We start from the raw sequence: 20,568 nt of genomic DNA, 5'->3' as shown, positions 1-20,568 counted from the left end.
GGTTTAGTTGGTTGATTTCCTGATTTTATTTACATGCTTGAGTTTATTAATGTATTTGTTGTCACTGTATGAAAGAGAGAGAGAAGGATGGTACATGTATACTTGTGTTCATAGAAGATATATAGTATTGTTATACATAAGAATGATGCTTTATAAGAACAAACTCTTGAAGCTTAGGTGTGTTTGCATTTAAAGTAGCATTAAATAATGATTTCTGGATTTGGCACAAGGCCACACATTTTGGGTAAGGATATGTGTTAAGTTCACACTAGTACTTGAGCGGTTCTTGTTTTATTGATTCTTAAAACTATCTTACTAGTTTTATCATTCTATTAATGCAGCTTCTTTTTTTTAAGGCTTCCATTTTTTTCAGTGTTTCTTTCTGTATAAAGGGTCAAACTCTTTTCAATGTTAGATTTAAAAAATTTCTTCTTGTTTATTTATATGGAATGTTTCTCAAAACTAACAATTACTATTGATAAAAGTAAAGGAAAATACTACAAAGCTATTACTCAACATAAGCAGTTCTATGAACACTGCAATGGTGGATGAAATTTCTTTCTAGTCTATATGGCAGCATGCTCTAATGTTTTCACTTGAAGCTCTACTAAATGACTTTTATTTCTTATCCAAGCGATTGAAGATGTTTTTCTCTAAATACTTTTCCATATTCATATACTGAATACATTGTTTGTTGCTTGTCTTGTAACTGAAAAGCTGGAGCTGTTGCACTGAGCAAAGTACTGCTCTCTTTTCTTGAAAAGTTTTAGGAAATTTATAGCAAAGATTATTTGGTACATGGGAGTGATATTTGCAGAGTTCTTTTTAAATTGTTTCATAAAGTACTTGGTGTCAGAAAAGATCCAATTAGTTTTAAGAACACTTTAAACTTGCCCCCCCCCTCAATAACTTGTCTTCATTCAGAAAATTATCATATCTGACCTGTCTCTTATTATTGTGAAAATATTTGATAACCAATCTTTTGGTTAAGCCTAAGATGTCCTTATATAGTTGCTGTTCAGTTTTCACTTGCTTTTAACATTTGCTTTTTTATTATTTTTATTACGCGCGCGCGCACACACACACACACACTGTACAAGATAACAGGCATGGTAATAAGGCATTGGATTGCCAGCTCACGGGTAGAAAATTCAAATCTTCTGCAGGAATTACTTTGTATTTTGTGGCATATTATTTCATTCTGCTCATTGGGTGTGTGCATCACACACACGCACACACACATACACTCCCTCTCTCTCTCTCTCTCTCTCTCTCTCTCTCTCTCTCTCTCTCTCTCTCTCTCTCTCTCTCTCTCTCTCTCTCTCTCTCTCTCTCTCATTTATATAACGATGTCTTTCCAACCACTAAAAAGTTGAATAATAAAGGTTTAGGTCATTTTTCCCTTTTATCAATAAGAGAACTGGAACATGCAAAGTCTATGTGCATTGTTCAAAGGCTCATAATGAATGTAGTAAGTTTGTTTAGTTTAACTTCTCAACCTTATTGTGTTCAACACCTTAACTTCTTGGTCATATTGTGTGTGTGTGCATGTGCGTGCGTGCGTGCGTGCTTATGTATGCACATGTAGTATTTTGGTTATTTTTGTTTTGTTTGTAAGCACTAGATGGTCCTATTCAGAACTTGCTGCTGAGCAGTAATTCATGATCCTGTAGAACAATTCAGTCGGCACATTCAAATTCCTCGGCCATTTTCTAATATCAAATGCAAACATGACCGAAAAAGAAATTCAGTGACAAACCTAAAGCTTTCATCAAGTGATGAGACCTAGGACCTTGTATTTTAACCCTTTCGTTACTAATTCAGCCGATACCAGCTTTGGCTTTGTAGTACAAATGTCTAAATTTTGAATTAAAATCTTCCACCAAACCTGTCACAATTTATGTTCCTAACATTAGCTTAATGATAACTAAGTTATTTTACTAAATTCTTTGTTATATTTAAAATAATTGAAAGAAATACAGAGCATCTCAAAATAAATACAGTAACGAAAGGATTAATCCATTGTTGAACTCTTTATGAGTTTGCTCTTCAAGGCATGTAACTTGCTTTTAATTCTCAACTGGTAGCTGCTTAACTTGTGCCACTAATACCCCAAGAATGAAATAATACCTATTTTCCTATAAATCTCCTATACCTTAGAAATAAATTTAAAAAATGGAAATTACTTTGAGGAAATATACTTGTTTTAAGATCTGGCCAATGCATTTTTTCTCAGTTCCTGTTCAAAGCTTTTGATTTTATATTGTAATGGCTGTTCTAGCATGTTTTAGACCAGTGATTGTAACAACTCTTATAAAAGGTCCAGTTCAGTGTTAGTCTAGCTTAGAGGCTTGGTGATCATTTTGGAGATGGTACTAATAGTTTTCAAGTTTGACTTGAATTTTTATCTTTCTCCTTAACCCTTTCGTTACTGTATTTATTTTGAGATGCTCTGTGTTTCTTTCAATTACTTTAAATATAACAAAGAATTTAGAGCTAATGTTAGGAACATAAATCGTGACTAAGGTTTGGTGGAAGATTTTAATTCAAAACCTATGAAAACAAGACATTTGTACTCAGAGCCAGTTTCAGCCTGGTTGGTGACGAAAGGGTTAAACTCTTATATTCTGTAGAGCCATTAAAAAAAACTATCATAAAGAGGCTGATTCAAATGACTTTACACTTTTATAGACATAAAAATCATTATTTATCATTTTCCTAAGACTAGAATGTTTTCTTCTGGTTCAGTATCTATATTAATTTTAATGATATTTAGAATTGTGTGATAAGATTAGATATATTATAAGTTACCGTGGCCATTCTGTGAGATAATTTTTTTCCTTTTTGAGTTAAATTAAAACTGTCTTATTTAACTCCATGGGATATAACTATTATTAATTTCAATTTTTCAATAGTAAATTATTCTTGTTTTAAATCATCATCATCGCTTTAACATCTACTTTTGCATGGTTGCATGGGTCAAAACATGTCTTAACATTCAGTTATTGTTTTGTTAAACTTGCCTCTACAGTCTAGGTGTTACTGATGACTTTTATATGAAATGGACAAATACTACTAGAATGAACTTCATTAGTATTGACAAGGAGAATGGTAGTCAGTGTTACGCATTAGGAATGATTGTTTATGCTACTTATATTGAGATATTCAGAGAAAAGTGGAGTGAGAAGTGGGCAAACAAAATCATCATTATTATTATTTTAGCATCTATTTTCTTCCTGGCTGGTTCAGTGCAATGTGGACAACTCTTATTAGCATGTTGTGGCATACATTCTCATTTTTTTTTTTTTTTTGTGACATCAGACCTTTCCATCCCCCTTCCACAACTTTCTTTGCCACATGTGGAACCCACTTCATTTCCATATATTCACCATTTGCATTTCATATGATGTGTGTATTCAAGGGCAGTTGTTTCTTCTGTTTATATTGGCAGATGCCTTTAGTGTTCACTTGCTATTTCAGCTTTCATGTTTCATTTTTCAAGCATGTTAATGTTGCAAGCTTAACAGATTATACTTGACTTTAACCCTCCTCAATCAACGACTATGTCTCCTGCACCACACCTGTCACCATTTATTATTTTTTTAAATATTACTTAGATGTGAGTGGTACAGATCATGATCTTTGCTATGCTCCCATGCTAATTATGTGAATGTGGCTGATACCCTATCTGAGCATCAATATGTCTTTGGGAAAATGGGAGTCTGTATGCTTTGTAGGGCATCTTGTCCAGATGCTTTTAACAACATGAATTCTTGCTAAAATGCAATCATATCAAGGGAAAATAGAAGTATGCATGTGAGCCTCTTGTCCAAAAGCTTGCAACTGAGTGAATCCTCACTAAAAACCTCCAAAGACCAAGTGATGGTATTAAACTGTCTGGCATGTTAGTTTGACCATTCATGCCCCATACAGTCTGCCTTTCATAAAGAGAAAGTATTGTTGCTAACTGTTCCCTCAATTTCTACTATCCTTCTCTTTATTATTAGGACTAACTCCAGTGTTAATTAAGTCATCTAAGTAAACTTATAGTTTGTTCCCTGTGACAGGTACATGATTTCCTTATAGGGATGGGATAGATGCAGTTAGTTTCTATTAAAGGAATGATTTTAAAAGCAGGAAATAGGTCTTGTGTAGAGATAGTTAATGTAATAACTTAGAAATATCACTAATAGCAGATTTAAGGATTGATAAAAATTATCTGCAACAGACAAAAACAGGATGGAAGCATAGTAATTTAAGTGAATCACAGCTTTTTGAATGTAGAGTAATTCCATTCATCTACTCTCTATAACTGATTGTTTCTAGTTAGGTTTATTGTGCACCAATCTCGTCATTGTATTAACATACTCACACTTCAAAAATATATTAGAATGATTTTGGAACAAAGTCAGTATTTTGATTTTATCTAAGAAGAACAATCCGTAAACTTAGTTGAAAGAAAATTTTTCTATTCCAAAAAAAGAAAGTTTAGTGCTATAACCATATAATAACCTATCGAATATTCAAAGGCTGTGTGGATTACAAGTTTCCATCAATATAAGATAGCTAGCAGAGCATTTCAGTTGCACATAAACATTCTCTGATGCACAAAATATTATAACACCATTATGAGGTTGTCTAATGTAAGCCAGTATTAATTATGAGTTTGGAAAGGTTCCAAATATAACTGGGTAAACTAACCAAAATTAATATAGAGAGTGGGTGGGGGATATATTAACAGGCAAAGGATGGTAGTGGTAGTATAAACCTTATTTGAAAACGTAACATTTTGTAAATTCACTGAAAAATTAAGATTTGAGCTAATTTATTTTATTGCAAAGTCTGTGCAAGTAATCTTACCTTCATTTCTAATAACATTAAAACCTGCAGATTATAGTCTTGCAACTTAGATATTTTTAAATACACTTCTTTACAAATAGAAGTCAGATATTAACAGTGACATATGACATAAATAATAGAATGCAAGCTTGAATTGAAAAGTTAATTGAAACTATCTTTGATTTTTTTCAAAGGAATCTCTTGAGGCTGAAAGTCTTTTCACTGCCTCTGACTTAAGCCAATAGTTTTTTTTTTAAATATAATATTTGGCAGCTTCAATCATTTTATTTTTGAAATTCAGAAGTTATATTGATCTAGCAGAGATACCTGGCCTTGCCCGGGATTAAAATGGCATAGATTTTTATTGCTTTACTTGTTTCAGTCATGTGACTGCGGCCATGCTGGAGCACCACCGTTGGTCTAAGAAATCAACCACAGGATTTATTCTTTGTAAATCTAGTACTCATTCTGTCAGTGTCTTTTACCAAACCGCTAAGTTACAGAAATGTAAACACAACATCAGTTGTCAAGCAATGGTGGGGGTACAAACACAAGACATAGGCACACACATACACAAATATATATATATATACGACAGTCTTCTTTCAGTTTCCAAGTACGAAATCCACTCACAAGGTTTTGGTCGGCCTGAGGCTATAATAAGCATATATATATATATATATATATATATATATATATATATATATATATATATATATATATATATATATATATATAGAGAGAGAGAGAGAGAGAGAGAGAGAGAGAGAGAGAGAGAGAGAGAGAGAGAGAGAGAGAGGCACAGGAGTGGCTGTGTGTTAGCACATTAGCACAATGAATGTTTTTAAATATAACCTTCACTTTCTGTATGCACATGGAAAAACTTGTAAACTTTTGTAAATGATTGTGGGCATGCAAGAGTATGGGCACATGTTTTTGTTACAAAAATTTTGTCAGGAATCCATTTTTAACTTTTAAATTAGCCTGTCTTGAAAACTTAAGTTGATATTTTGATATTCTGACACCTGATTGAAGACCACAATTTGGTAAATTAAGGCAAAATCGAAATACTAAATATATCTCAATTTTATATTGAAATGTATTAATTTTTTCAGTAGTTTAGTCAAAAAGCATATACTTTATAAGTGTATAATCTATCTTTTGTAATGTAATACAGACGCATAGGATGGCAGAAAATGGCAAAACTGATGTATGTATCAATCTTTGGAAGTAAAAGAAATTTATATGTAGCTCTTCAGTAATTCTGAAAGAAGAATGTTGCAATATAATTTTTGCAGAAAAGGACTTCTGAAATAAAATTAGGTTTATATTTTGTTTGTACAGGTACATATGATGATTAAGTTATTCACTTAATATTGATAAAATGCCTCAATTCTTCATAATTCTAGGGCAAAAATTGAGTTAGTTTCTTATGAATAAACACTCATTTATAGAATACAATGAAATTGATCTGCATCTTAATTATTAGACTGAGGTGTTGTATGTGCCTGGATGCTTGTGACTTAAACTTTGGAAGTTGTATCTTGCTGCAGCAAGAAACTGCATTCTTCAAGTGTTTTTCATTTAAAGTATTTTTAATATGTTGTGCAGGTGGTCTATAGTTGTGGTTTATGTACAACCACTTGTAATACATATAACTTTACAGTTTGTGTTCTTTGTAGTTTGTTGTGGAGAGGCAGGTGTTAGCTGCATATTCTTTTCATTAACAATTTACTTGTTTTCTGCTAATTTATTTAACTCTTCAAAATGTTTTAAAAATCTTTTTGAATTGAATTCTTTGTAACGAGAGGGTATTACAAATCACTATATATATATATATATTTTTTTTATCTTTTGCAGGTTGCTATAAAAATCATAGACAAAACACAGATGAACCCTTCCAGTTTGCAAAAGGTAACTTTATTTTCATATTTTCTAGTAAGAATTATTTCTTACTTGAGAAAATATTTTAACTTTTTCCCTACACTAGTTATATAATTGCATTCTAAATGTTTATTTATACATCTTGTAATCATGAAGGTCACTTCTGTTATACTTGGGTTACCATTGTTAATTCTGTATAACACATTGTCAGCAGCTACAGAAAATTTTGATATTTACTCATACATATCAGTCGAACAAACTCAGAGAGAGTGAGTCAGATGTGTTTGCAACAATCAGTTATTTAATACATCTTAATGTTTATCTCACTGTGATTTTTCTGCTCACAGTGCCAATATTTAAATTCACTGCTAGTTTTATTTTGTCAAATATGTACAGAAATCCATTGTGAGAAAATTTTTCCTTTTTATATTTTATCAGTATTGCACCAGCCATTATATACATAAAGTGAAGCAGAAAGCTAAATGAAGTTTAGAAACTAACTTAGTTGTTGCTATCAACTAGAATAAAAATGAAATGTTCATAGTGCAGAAGGTCACAAGAGTACAAAACAGTTCATGTCAAATAAGTTGGTGTTGAATCTGTAATGCCAAATAGGTGGGGTTAAAACAGGTGTACCAAAATGTCGTATATGCAGATAAGGACCAGCCAACTACTTGGGTTGTACCACAGTTAGAAATAATTATTATGATTGTACAATATCTGAATACTAGCCTATATGTGATGCAGTGCTGCTGTGGATTTTAAGATCATATAACTCACATTATTTATAATGCATGCTTGCATAAGAGCAACATGGATTGCAAATTAGGATATTGTAAGAGCAAGTATTTTTATACTTGGATAATCTTTCTATTCCTATCATTGTAATCATAAACGTAAAAGAAATTGCTGTCAGTCAGGTACACTGTGATAGCATAACAATGAAGGCATTCTCTGTGACCCTCCCAACTATTGACTTATCGTTCTCCAACATCTCAAAGGTGATGTAAACAGTCATTAACAATCACTGTCTCCAACCTCTTTAAGCCTGTTTTCGTACTCATTGACTTCAATAAGTAGATGTCATTCAGTAAACAGTGGTCCTTCATTATTGATAAATTTAATGGAAGCAACGTTATTGTACTTAACTGAAGTAAAGTCTTTGACCATGTCGTGAACAAAAATTTCCAAGTGATGCTGGCTGTCTATGGATGCCAGCCAGCTCTCAAATCTTAGATTAGAAGATTGTTGACATGGCTCTCTCTCACCCACACTGTATTAATGCTGATGTATCCATGGAGTGGTTATGCTCCACATTCTTTCTCCTGTACATCAATTCTAACAATGCTCACTCCTATGCAGATAATGCCATTAATCACGCTTTTTAGCATTCTGCATGTACATTCTACTGAAATAGCTTGTGACAAAATTGTACAGTCTCTGTGAACAAAGACCCTAAAAACATCCTCCAGTGAGTACATGACTTAATCTCTGTTCATATCATGGAAATAGTCTTATACTGATCTTTCTCCACATACATAACATAGTTAAAAACAGCAACCTAGATTTGCTCTCCTCTTTCGAAAAACACTTGAGTTGTTGACTTTTTTCAAAGCCTAAGTAAGACCTGTAGTAGAATGCTGCTCCCATATCTAGTGCAGGATTACTGATACCCCCCTCTATACTTACACACACATACACAAAATCTTACTATTTGTTGTGGGTCCTGCAGAAGCTCAGCTTGCATGTCTTCCATGCTGGCATGGATTGGATGGTTCAAGAGGATCCAGCAAGCCAGAAGACTTCGTCAAGCTCCAGTCTGCTTTGGTATGGTTTCTGCTGCTGGGAACCCTTGCTAATGCCAACAACTTTACAGTGTGTTCTGGGTGCATATTTTTTTTGTGGTACTGGTACTAGTGAAGTCACTAAGTAATTCAGAAGACTTCTTGACTGAGTTGGGGTGTAATATTGAGGGGAGTGATTTTGTGCCAGGTATTGACAGGCTTGAGTGATAGCAACAGGTTTCTTGCTGTAGAAGAGATTCACGACTATCCCAGCTGGAAAGAGGGAAAAAATGGTGGTGATGAGTCGTTGGGGTGTACCCTCAAGTTATAAGAAGGTAAATATAAGAGAGAACAAGGACAGAGGAACAGGAAGAGTGGATGGGTAAGTTGGTGAGTGTGAAAGGGGTGTGACAGATGCTTAGAAATGGAGAGGAGATGAATGCAGTGAATGGTGAATGTGGGTGAAAGTGTGGTCAGTGGGGAATACCAGTTAGAGTGAAAGTTAGGGAGGAGATGAGAAATAGGAGGGGGGTGATCTGATGTGTGAGATGGAGTGAGAGACGTATAGTAACAGATGGAAGTCAGAGCTACATGAGTGGATATAGGAATGAACAAAGATGGAGTCAATGGCAGATATTAGGGGTATTCAATAGAAAATAAAGTGGGACGAGATAGTATTGAGAATGTGGATGTGTGATAATAGAAGTGGTTCCAAGGAGAAGGTTAAGTGGCAGCATAAAAGAGAGCTCACATAGGTGCAGTTCTGCTCTGAGTGAATAGTGCCATAGTTAGAAGAGTGAAGGAGGACAAGTTATAAGGAAGATGAGATTTCGGGAAGGCTCAGCAGGTACAGATTGGGTGCAGGGACATAATATGCTTTTAAGATCTCATTTTTGCCAAGATAGATGGCATAGCAAATCACCACTCATTTCAGTCTTTGTCATTTCTTCTGTGGGGCTCAACATCCTGAAGTTGGTCTTCATTACTTCATCCCGTATTTTTGTGGGTCTCCCTCTTCCATATATTTTGCAATTGTCCTCATCCATATGCATCACATTACCATACTAGCACAGTTTTCTCTCTTGCACACTACTTCTGGCACTTATGTCCAATTTTTCTCTCAACACATTTGCACTTTGTTGTACATGCACACTGATGTTTTACATTTAGCAGAGTATGCTAGTTTCCTTTCTTTGTAATCTTTGCATGTCCTCTGCATTTATGGCCCATCTATTGCTACCCTGTAGGATTGCTCTTCATACACATGCTTCAGACTGTCTACCTTCCACTCTGAAAGAGAAGCCTTGTGTTACCAACAGAGGTGATAGCTTGTCAAACTTTCTCTGCTGTGTTCTTATTTTAGCAACTATACTTTTAGAACATTCTCCTCCATTGCTAATTTGATCACCTAGGTAATAACAGCTCCTCTTGGGTATTTGAGAAAATCCATTTCCTGTGTTCTTAGTGCTTATTTCTTTTGTGCATCTGCCCTATACAAAATCTACTTTCTTTTTTTAATCTTTCTGTAATTCCAGTGCACCCCTTATGTATCCATAGTTTGCATTGGCTGCACTGTATGGAATATCTACTTGCACCTTTTATCCATATCAAACAGAGGAATTTTCCTGAAGCAATTAGCCTCATGTTTGCTTTCCTACTTACTAGAACTTTAACTTGAAGGCCTTTGATGCCGAGTTTTACTTCCAAACCTGGAATTTCCGTTCATATTTCCTCTCTCTCTCTTTTTTTTTGTGTGTGTGTGTGTGTGTGTGTGTGTGTGTGTAATGTCTGAACTGAATCTCAACACATCTGATAAAGCTTGAATCATGATTAAATAGATAGTAGTATAATATTTAACCTTATTACTTGATACTTTTTTTTTGTTCTTGACCTTACTATTCCTTGAATCTTTGATTTTTGAGCAGGCCACAAATGTTTTTCTGCTTGTTTCAATTTTGTTTTATAATGTATATCTTATGTGTATATACACCTACCCAGACTTAGATAATGCAACCATAATTATTGTTACCCCACACAAAGCTTTCATGTGTATATTCAGATATACTTACAGAAGTGCACACATTCACAGGCCTATATATACATATCTAGTATAAGCATATGAAGATTAGTTTCCAGCTGGAATTATCCTGGTGCTAATTTGGCTTGCACAACTCTCTTTCTCTCTCTCTCTCTCTCTCTCTCTCTCTCTCTCTCTCTCTCTCTCTCTCTCTCTCTCTCTCTCTCTCTTTCTCTCTCTCTCTCTCTCTCTCTCTCTCTCTCTCTCTCTCTCTCTCTCTCTCTCTGTTAGTTTTTTATTTATTTTGTGCATTGCATTTTTCATTCCTTCATTAGCTGCAGTTCTTTGTGGGATATTTCTGTCTGTTAGGCATATCAATCATATCTTACTTCATTAATCTTTGATGGCAGTAGATAGATAAAGATATTCAAATACTGTTTGATTAAATCTCTTCCTTTTGTCAATGCAAGTTCCAGTCCTGTCAGGACTAACATTGCTCTTCTCTCCTTTGGAATCTATAAAGCTGAGTTTGAACCATGTGAAGTCAATTCTTTTTATCCCAAATTTGTAGCTTTGCCAGTCTATGAAATCACTATCATCATCATTGTTAGTAGAGTATGGTGGATATCAATGAATAGAGCTCAAGACAAAATGTCTACTATTTAGTTAAGACCCTTTTATTTTCTGAGGTCAAAAAAAGGCTATCTTTGCATTTCATCCTTGGTAAAATTAGTAGTTAGGTGCTGAGGGACATCTCTAAATGTGTGACTAACTTAGAAGACATCCCGAGATAGTCTTGATGAGTCTTTATTCCTTGGGGTTGATAAAATAAAGTCTTTCAGGTATTAGGGTCGATGGTATTGGCTAACCCCTTCCCCTCAAAAATTGCTGGCCTTTTTTCTAAAATAGTGACTGTTATTATTAGTGTTACTGTTATATGTTCAGTGACTTAAATTAATGTAATATTACATAAATGAAGAGCAACTATTAAATAAAATGAAATTAAACCAGATATTCTTTTGGTTAATTTGATGGCTAATTTTTATATTTAAACTGAAAATTTTGTGTTTAGACCTATTAAACTGTGTTTTGTAAAATAAATCTAAGTTTAATTATCAGTTAGTTTTAACTAACTTATATCAGAAACATAATTAAAAATCTTCAGCTTGGAATTTTATTTCTGAATGAATTTGGGGCTTATGCCAAGAGAAACATTGGATCTCGCTTGCATCATATCTATCCGGCTATTGCCCAATGGACTACAGAATGAGACAAGATAGAAAAGTTTTGAATAGGAAAAAAAAAATTAAAGTTATGACAAATCTCTGTTCCAATATTGAGGTTGAATGAAACCTTTGAATATCCTGTTGCAGATTTACTCAAGTGTTTTCAGAGTTAATGTATGTCAGAATGCATTTTCTATACAGTATTTTAGAATTTTTAAAATATTGGATCAATAAAAGAATTACTAAGGGAGAGATCTCATCAGATCAAGACAATACAGATTGAAAAACATTCTAAAATTCAAAAGTTGTTTTGAATGTTGACACGACTAACTTTAAATGAAAAATTCCACAGTGCTGAGAAGGTTCTACCAATGCAGCTGTTGTGTGCTGTTATGATGTGACCGCACCTACCTTGGGTTGGGTTTCCCAGTTTATGTAAATTGACCACTTGGCAGCAGTTGTCACACCTTTGTCTGTTACTCATTGTGATTACTACCTGTTTTGTGCCCTGTGGTGTGAAGATATTGTTGAAAATGTCAAAAAAGGCCTGGAGATAACCCTATGGGTAATAGTGAAAAGAAAAAAAAACTTGACAGCAATGTAAATGTGATGCATCTGACTGAGGAGTTTGGAACGATGACCTGAAGAAACAGAATAACAAACTGTTAAAGTTCTTTGCTAAAAGTGATGAACGAAAGTTAATGAACAATTACACGCAGTAGGAAATGAAGATCTCAATCATGTGCTGATGGATTCATTAGCGTCAGAGTGAATACATGCCACTTAATATAATGCCTATTAAACAAGCAAAAAAAGTCTATCATCTTGAACTGAACATTGAAGGTAGCCCATTAGCAGGCTTTTCTTTTCTTTGTTTTTTTCTTTTACTTGTTTCAGTCATTTGACTGCGGTCATACTGGAGCACCGCCTTTAGTTGAGCAAATTGGCCCAAGGACTTATCCTTTGTAAGCCTAGTACTTATTCTATCAGTATCTTTTGCCAAACCGATAAGTTACAGGGACATAAACACACCCACATTGGTTGTCAAGTTATGTGGTGGTGTGGGGGTGGGGCGCAAACACAGACACACATATACACACCCAGAACCATGTGGTTGGTGAGCAAGCTACTTACCACACAACCACTCCTGTGCCTATGACAGCAAACATTTAAGGAAAGGCACAGCATTAAATATTTAAAGATTTGTGATGATAAAGCATCTGCTGATCATGAAGTAGCAGAGAAATTCTTTGATGAGTTTGCCAAGATTGCCACTGATGAAAATCTAACAGTGGAACAAGTTTATAATACTGATGAACCATCATTGTTCTAGTGTTATTTCCCCCGAGAGAAACACTCAATACAGCTGATGAGAGAACTCCTACAGGGGATAAGGATCCAAAGACATTAGAAAATGACACATGTATACTGTAGCCTTTTAACCAAGACATAACATTATAGGTGGAGACTGATATCTTACTTTTCTAGATGGAATTATGTACTAAAAAAAAAAATCATTAAAAATTTATATAAGATTACATTCAGGGTATGTGTCTAAGCTATATTATGAAATGTAAATGGTTATTGTGTTTACACTTGGATCCCATCTAAGCTCTCCCATTTTATAGATGCAAATATAAAAATACTCCAAAATCTGAAAAAAATTTGAAATCCACAACTATTTCAATCCCAGGAATTTAGGATAAGGGATTCTCAACCTGTATTAGAAAGTAGAGAATATAGATATGATGGCTGACTATTAGTATTGGTATACATCACAAGAGAATATCTTGGCAACCTTATGAACCAAAGAAAAGGATGTTCTGTAACCATAAAAAAGAAGTATAACCAATATATATACACAAATATACACGTATGTATAACATAATCAAAGGGAAATGTCCTTTGCTCATGACCTTTTTGAAGGACCTCCGAAACTAAAAGAAAGTGAGAAAGAAACTTGTGAGTTATCCTGAGACTATAAACCTGGTCTGAATGCTTACAACATCTATCCAGATGCTAAAGGCACTCAATAGCAAGATAGATAGTGTGATTAAACCAGGCAAAAGTCTTTTTTAATAATTTGATGTGATTTACAAATTTTGATCTCATTTGAAATTAGTCCTCTCGAATAGATAAGTTCTATGTGTTTTATCAAATAAGATAAAAAGTAAAAAGTTTTGAGGTGGTAGTGTTATGATTTGCTTATGGTAATACTTTTATGTAATTATTCAAATATTACTCAAATTTTTTTTGTGTGACACACTCTTGACATTAGTGCATACTGCTTGATTCCTTTGATATCTATTAACTGACTCAAATTCTTGTTATTTTTTGACCTTCATGCCTTATCTTAATATGTAACTGTCAAATTTTGCTATCACTGACTCTGGTACCTCATCCATCACATTAAATTTCTGGCATATTTTACTTTATATATGGATTGAAATTTTCTGCAGGGTTTAGATTTAAATATTTGTGTATTGCGTGTACCCACTTCGTTTACATTGCTGATTCAGTATTGAATTCCCATTCCTTTTATCTTCCTGAATTCATTTTCTTGACGATAGTTACCTTTTCAAATATCAACTATTTAACCAGCATCTTAAATTAAACTTTTTCTTTTTGTCTCTTTGGAAGTCCCTTTCTGGTTTCAAATGCCTGCATGCCTTCCCTTCAGCTGTTACATATCAGAATCTCTTATCTCATAAGGTGTTGCCCAATCAGTAATGGCACTGAGTCAGTAGTTATAAAGAATAATATTATTAATTTGTTGTTCGAGTGATACTATTTTTATTTAACCTCAGTAAAAATAGCCAGACAATGTTGTTAGTATGAGTATTGCTTACCATTACTGTAGTCAGCTCTTTTCAAATATTTCTGCAGCACAGAGGTAGCTGAGTCAACATGAGCGTTCCATATTATGCTTTTGTCTGAATTGAGCTCATACCATACAGACTATTTATGAAGTTGGTCATATGGGTTGTGTAGGTACATTGTTTTGTTGGAATAGATTGTGCATATTTTATTATTTTCTTCTCCATTCCAGTGTTCTGGTGGTGGCTGCAGAAATGTGCCACTCCCCTAGATTTAAAGTTGTCAGAAGTTATTTCATGCTTCATATTTATCAATTATAACATTTTTTGTCAAATCATTGCACTATAAAAATCAAGAAAAATAGTTACCTTTCAGAAACTATGCTGAAGCATCATCCTAGTTTCTCCTATGCACACCACTGGAATATTTCATCACCAATTTTTCAGCCTGTTCAAATTTTCATTTTTCTGCCTAATACGTAATATGGTTCGGGTTAATTTGAAACAAAACCCTCAAATTCCATAGCCTCTCAAAGTGTATTTCTTTTTATAGTTTAGAAAGGCTGCAGAGGTAGTGTTTATACTTTCATTGGACCTCTGAGAGTTGTGAGACTGATGTAACTGAAGCTCATTTTGAACATACTTTTGGAAAAAGCATCAATGTGAAAGGAATTCTAGCTGTTCTCAGGAAGAAGGCATAGAATGTGCTACTATTATTTGTCCTTTTCAACCTACATATACAGTCTTCAAATTTTGATACCAAAGTTAATATTCAAAAATATTGATTCATAGAAATAAAAAATATGTACATGTTAATTAAGATCTCGGTTAATAATGGATCATTAATCTCTAATATGTTATTATATGGTGGTAAATCCAGTTGGCATGAACCTGCATGAATGTATGTAATTTGTTAAAAAGATCTTTTAGAACAATGTATTTGGAATTAAAAAAAAAAAAATTTTTACAGCTAATTCTTATTTTCATTTTGTTAAGTATAGTTTTTATGTATTTACTTATATCTATTGTTGAGTGTATGTGTATTTATGTATATTTTGACTTGTATTTATGTATTTTATATTATATTTTATGTGGATATGTATGTTTCTTTTTTGTGTGTATATATGTTTGTGTGTGTGTGTGTGTATGTATGTATGTATATTGTGTGTGTGTGTGTGTGTGTGTGTGTGTGTGTATATAGTTGAAATTTATAGAAAAACAAAAGACGAAGACAGGTGTATGAACAACAAGCAAGTGTATTAATTTGATGCTTGGGAAAATGAAAAAGGCTTTTATGTTTGAAGCCTTCTCTCTACAACAGAAAGGAATAAGAGAAAATAAACAGAGAGAGAATGAAAAAACTAGATTTCAGTGGTCCTTCGTGGCAAGTGTGTGTAAATCATGTGATGACCAGGCTATCAGATATTGTTATACATCACTGGTCACAATGTGATTTTGCTTAGTTTTAGCCTTCATATGACACCACCCTGCTGGTTAGGCTAGCAGGCCAACATTCCCGCCCTGATTGAAAGGGGGATTGGAGTGACAAGAAATGAAGGGTTTTACTGAAGAACACAATGTGCTGCCCAGTCAGGGAATTGAACCCACAATTTAACAGTCATGAATGCAACAGCCTAACCACTAGGCAACATGCCTTCTCTCTTTCTCTCTCTCTCTCTCTCTCTCTCTCTCTCTATCTCTCTCTCTCTCTCTCTCTCTATCTCTCTCTCTCTTTCTCGCTCTCTCTCTCTCTCTCTCTCTCTCTCTCTCTCTCTCTCACCCGTGCCTCTGTATGTTTTGTTATCTGTATATTTGTATTTACAAGTGTCTGATTGTATATGCATGTATCTATTTCTTTTTTTTTTTTTTGGTTTTATATATTTGCATGTTTCATGATTGTGTTTGTGTGTTTTCCTTTCCTCTCGTTTCTTTTTCTTCATCACATTTAAACCAGTAGCAGTTTCTGATTAACATAACAATATTCCAGATAATTTGGGCAGACGTCACTTTTAAATTATCTTAATTACATAATTATGGAACCAGTGATGTTTATGCTAATGAAACAGCTGTCGAACATAATTAAATTATGAACTATATGTGAAATTTATGCTTTCCTACTTTTTTAAAATTCTAAATATGTTAACATCTTTATCAGTTAATGATTAAAAAAAAAAAAAAACCTTTGGCAAGTGGAATGAAGTGTTTGGTTTAAGACATGAGATTCTAACTTAATATTTCTTAACTAAAAGTCCAGGCCTTTATTCACTAAGCTATTGTACTTCCAGCAGCAGCTAGCAATAATGGTTTCTTTTTTCATAAATAGGCTTGATGTGTGAGATTTGTAGAGAAAAGAAAACGTGATGGTCATGAGGATAATAGTGTTCTATGAGGAAACAAGTTCTCAATGTATACATGATGAGTAATGAACATTTTCTTTTTTCTAGTTGAATAATTTTTGCATTCTTCATGCATCAAAATTAATTTTGCTGATATTCACCTTAAGGATTGGTCATATTCTTGCTAGGTTGGGGGAAACTTCCTGTAGGATTATTTATTCAATATCTGTGTAAATGCTCATAAAAAAAGCAGAATCTTTGCAGAAGATAATGTATATTTCCTGAAGGAAATTTTTTCATTCATATATTTTAGCAGCTGAATAAATTGAATTGAACTTCTACCCACAATATTCCATAAAGACAACAACTTAAATTTTTCTGTAGATGTTGTACCCAATGGCTTCTAAGTTAGGCATGATGACAATTTTTGTAGAGAAGAGAGTATACACAGTTTCATTGACCTAGTTCTTGTTTTAAGCCTGGATTGACAAAGATGACCACAATAGGATTTCATTTCAGTTGGTAGTTGTGTGTGTATGTGTGTAGATACTGAAATGTAGTTAGTTTGATGCTTTACTGCATTCACTAGCCTACTATTATAACATTTCTTAAGTTATTTTTTAAACTCAGAAATTCTAAGCATTTGAATGTTTCTAAATGTAAATGCATTACCAGTTTTGAAAACTTATTGAAAACGTTTTAATTAGAATAATTTTCAGTTTTCACCATTTATATGGTTATTATTAACATAGATTTTTTTTACTGATTTGTGAATAAAGATGCAGCACCACAGGTTGAGGCACAATTTCAGGAATAATGATTGGGTAAACTTCTGTCATATATTACTAGAGCAGTAAGTGCAAGATGAATCAGTAGTAATGCAGTTTTTGTGTTTATTGTTGCTGCATTAGAAATACAGTTTGTTAGTAACATCTGTTACTTAGATAGGGCTACTTCGAATAATTTTTATTGTAATAAATAAGAAACTGGTTATACTGATAGTAATATTTATGATTAGAATTAGGAGTTACTGATATTAGTGGTTAATTAATTGAATGAATAGATATTGTTTTATTTTTACATTTGTCATTATTGTAAAATATTTGCAGTACCAAAGAAGTGTTCCTTAAAATATTCAAATAAAGATGCATGATAAAATATAAAGTTTTATTTTTAGAGGATATATCTGGGTGTGTTTTATTTGTAGGTGCTAATGTATATAAAAAGGAAAGGTGTTTTGATATGAATCATACTTCTGTAAAGATATGATAACTACAAGTAAAGTAAAATGTGGTACTTCATCATTATCATCTGTTTTCCATGCGGGTATGGGTTGGATGGTTTGACAGGGTTCAGCTAATTGCAGGGCTTGCACTAACCTCCCCTCAGGTTTAGCATAGTTTCTATGGCTAGATGACTTTCTTAATACTAACCACTTTACTATTTGTTCAGATTGCTTTTTTCATGCCACCAGCGCTAGTGAAGTTGTCAAATAACTTGCAAGACAGAAAAAGGTTAAATGAAAAGGCCTTGCTACTATATTGAGAGAGAGGTGGTTTTGTGCTGGGTCTCAAAAGCTATAATATGATGGAACAAGCACAGATGTCTTGGTGTAGAGGAGACACATGACTACCTCACATTAAATAAGAATGGATGGGAATAGCTGTGATGGAAATGAAGGATGATAGTTATGGGGGGTGGATACAGGAAACTCTCAAGGTACAAGATTGTGAGCTATAAGAAAGAATATGAACTGTGAATGGTGGGAAGGAGAGGCTGGACAGTTTCATAAGTGTGTGAGGGAAGAGTAACAGATAGTTAGAGATGGCTATGAGGGGAACATAGGTGGCTATGAGGAGAACATAGGTGGCTATGAGGGGAATATAGTTGTGGATATGAGAGGGTGTTGAGAATGGTAGCAGATATGTGAAGTTTTAAAATAGAGTATAGCAGAGGAGAACAATAACTGAAGGTACAGAAAGATGATCATGGAATGGTGTGGTAGGGGAAGAGAGGATAATAAGAATAAAGAAAGGAAGTGGTTGTCGAGGTGGGAGACAACTGGTACTTCACTGGTAGAATATATTTAACCCTTGAAATATAGATATGATTACATTATTTGTCTTCAGATTAATTTATGAAGTTCTTTTCTATGAAACCCATTAGAGAAAAGTAAAGTTTGAGTAGTTATCTAATAAATAATTAACTGCCCAGCATATGATTTGGTTTTAACCGTATTTATTTTAAAGAAAAATATATATTATATTGGAGAAAGCTGCTTATTAATTAGGTATGTAACAGTTACTAAAAGAAACAGTTATTAAAAGAAAGCAATTATAGGCTTGACCATCTGGAAATTTTTTTATAAATTCATGTTCCAAGAAATTTTCTGTAATTTCGATTTCTGAAGTATATTGAATATTTGAACTACAAGTTTTTCACAAATTTAAATATTCATTGCATTCACAGTGGTGTATTAATTCATTGCTGGTGAAATTTTCTGGTTTTGTTTGCAGCAGTCTCTCATTCTCTCTCACCTCTATTTTCATGAATGATAATTTAATATATATGAATTTCAATGTATTCATTTCAAGTTTTAATTTGCTATTTGCAAAACCCACAATTTGAGGCACAATTTCAAGAATAATATCAGTTTCTTGAGTTTGTTAAATGAATATTTTTGATAAAATGAAAATTATTTAATATACCGGTATAATTAAAAAATAAAAAAAAATTCAGAAGTGATTTTGTTGGTATGGCTGTTTAGAATGCTATAAGCCTTACAATAATAACTATGTGGTTGCTGCTATTTCCAGCACACTAAATGTAGTTGGGTTGCCTAGACGTTTGTTTAAATTATAGATATATTACAACTACATTAAATTACTGGAAGAAATATTTTACTAAGCAAGTAAGAATTTTTATAAATTGAATGCTTTATCAGTTTTGAAAACATTTTAATTAGAATAATTTTCAGTTTTCACCATAATAATAGGAAGTCAGGAAGTAAATTTCCCTGAGAACTTCAAGTTCACAAATTCATATATTCGGTACAAGATAGTTTTTAATGATCTTTTACTTATACGATTTTTTCATTTCATGTTTATTTCATTGTTTGCAATATCCCCACCGCCTCTCACACATACACAGTCTCTTTAATATAAACACACACACACACACTCCAGGTTTTATTTCGTTATTACAAAAATATCACATTAGAATTTTGCAATTCAACATAAAATAATCATAAAAATTATTAGGATTGGGAATCAAATGTGAAAATATTCTCAAGTGACTAGCAGAAAACTGCTCAGAGGGCAATCTTTCTGCTAGTATATATAAATAAAGCTCTAATCCAATGATTTTTTTTTATTCAAGATTTTTGTTGGTATTGCAATATAATCAACAGAACTTGTTGAGTTAAATTATATTTAATTAGATATGTTCATGTTTATCTCATTTTTGTTCTATTGCAGTTGTTCAGGGAAGTAAGAATAATGAAAATTCTTGACCATCCTAACATTGGTATGTATACCTAGTGTTAAACTTTTTGAAAATTGAATGTGATAAACAAAATTTGTTAAAAAAGAACTAAAAAGTATGAGAGAATTAACAACTTTTTCTTTTTATTGAAATATCATTGAAAAAGTTTTGATCTAGATTTGA

At 33.2% G+C, this 20,568-nt stretch overlaps 1 protein-coding gene across 1 annotated transcript in view; it reads left to right on the top strand.

Moving 5' to 3' along the window:
• LOC106869493 (serine/threonine-protein kinase MARK2) overlaps window positions 1-20,568 on the top strand; it is a 94,518-nt gene that overhangs the window by 52,853 nt on the left and 21,097 nt on the right. Inside the window, exons 3-4 of the mRNA XM_089360615.1 lie at window positions 6,700-6,753; window positions 20,379-20,427. Coding sequence (XP_089216741.1) covers window positions 6,700-6,753; window positions 20,379-20,427 — 103 coding nt within the window. The remainder of the gene's footprint in view (window positions 1-6,699; window positions 6,754-20,378; window positions 20,428-20,568) is intronic.

Source organism: Octopus bimaculoides, chromosome 11, assembly GCF_046866305.1.
Source record: "Octopus bimaculoides isolate indiv1 chromosome 11, ASM4686630v1, whole genome shotgun sequence".
NCBI lineage: Eukaryota > Metazoa > Mollusca > Cephalopoda > Octopoda > Octopodidae > Octopus > Octopus bimaculoides.
The sequence above is the reverse complement of the archived record's forward strand: the minus strand, read 5'-3'. Positions and strand labels throughout refer to the sequence as shown.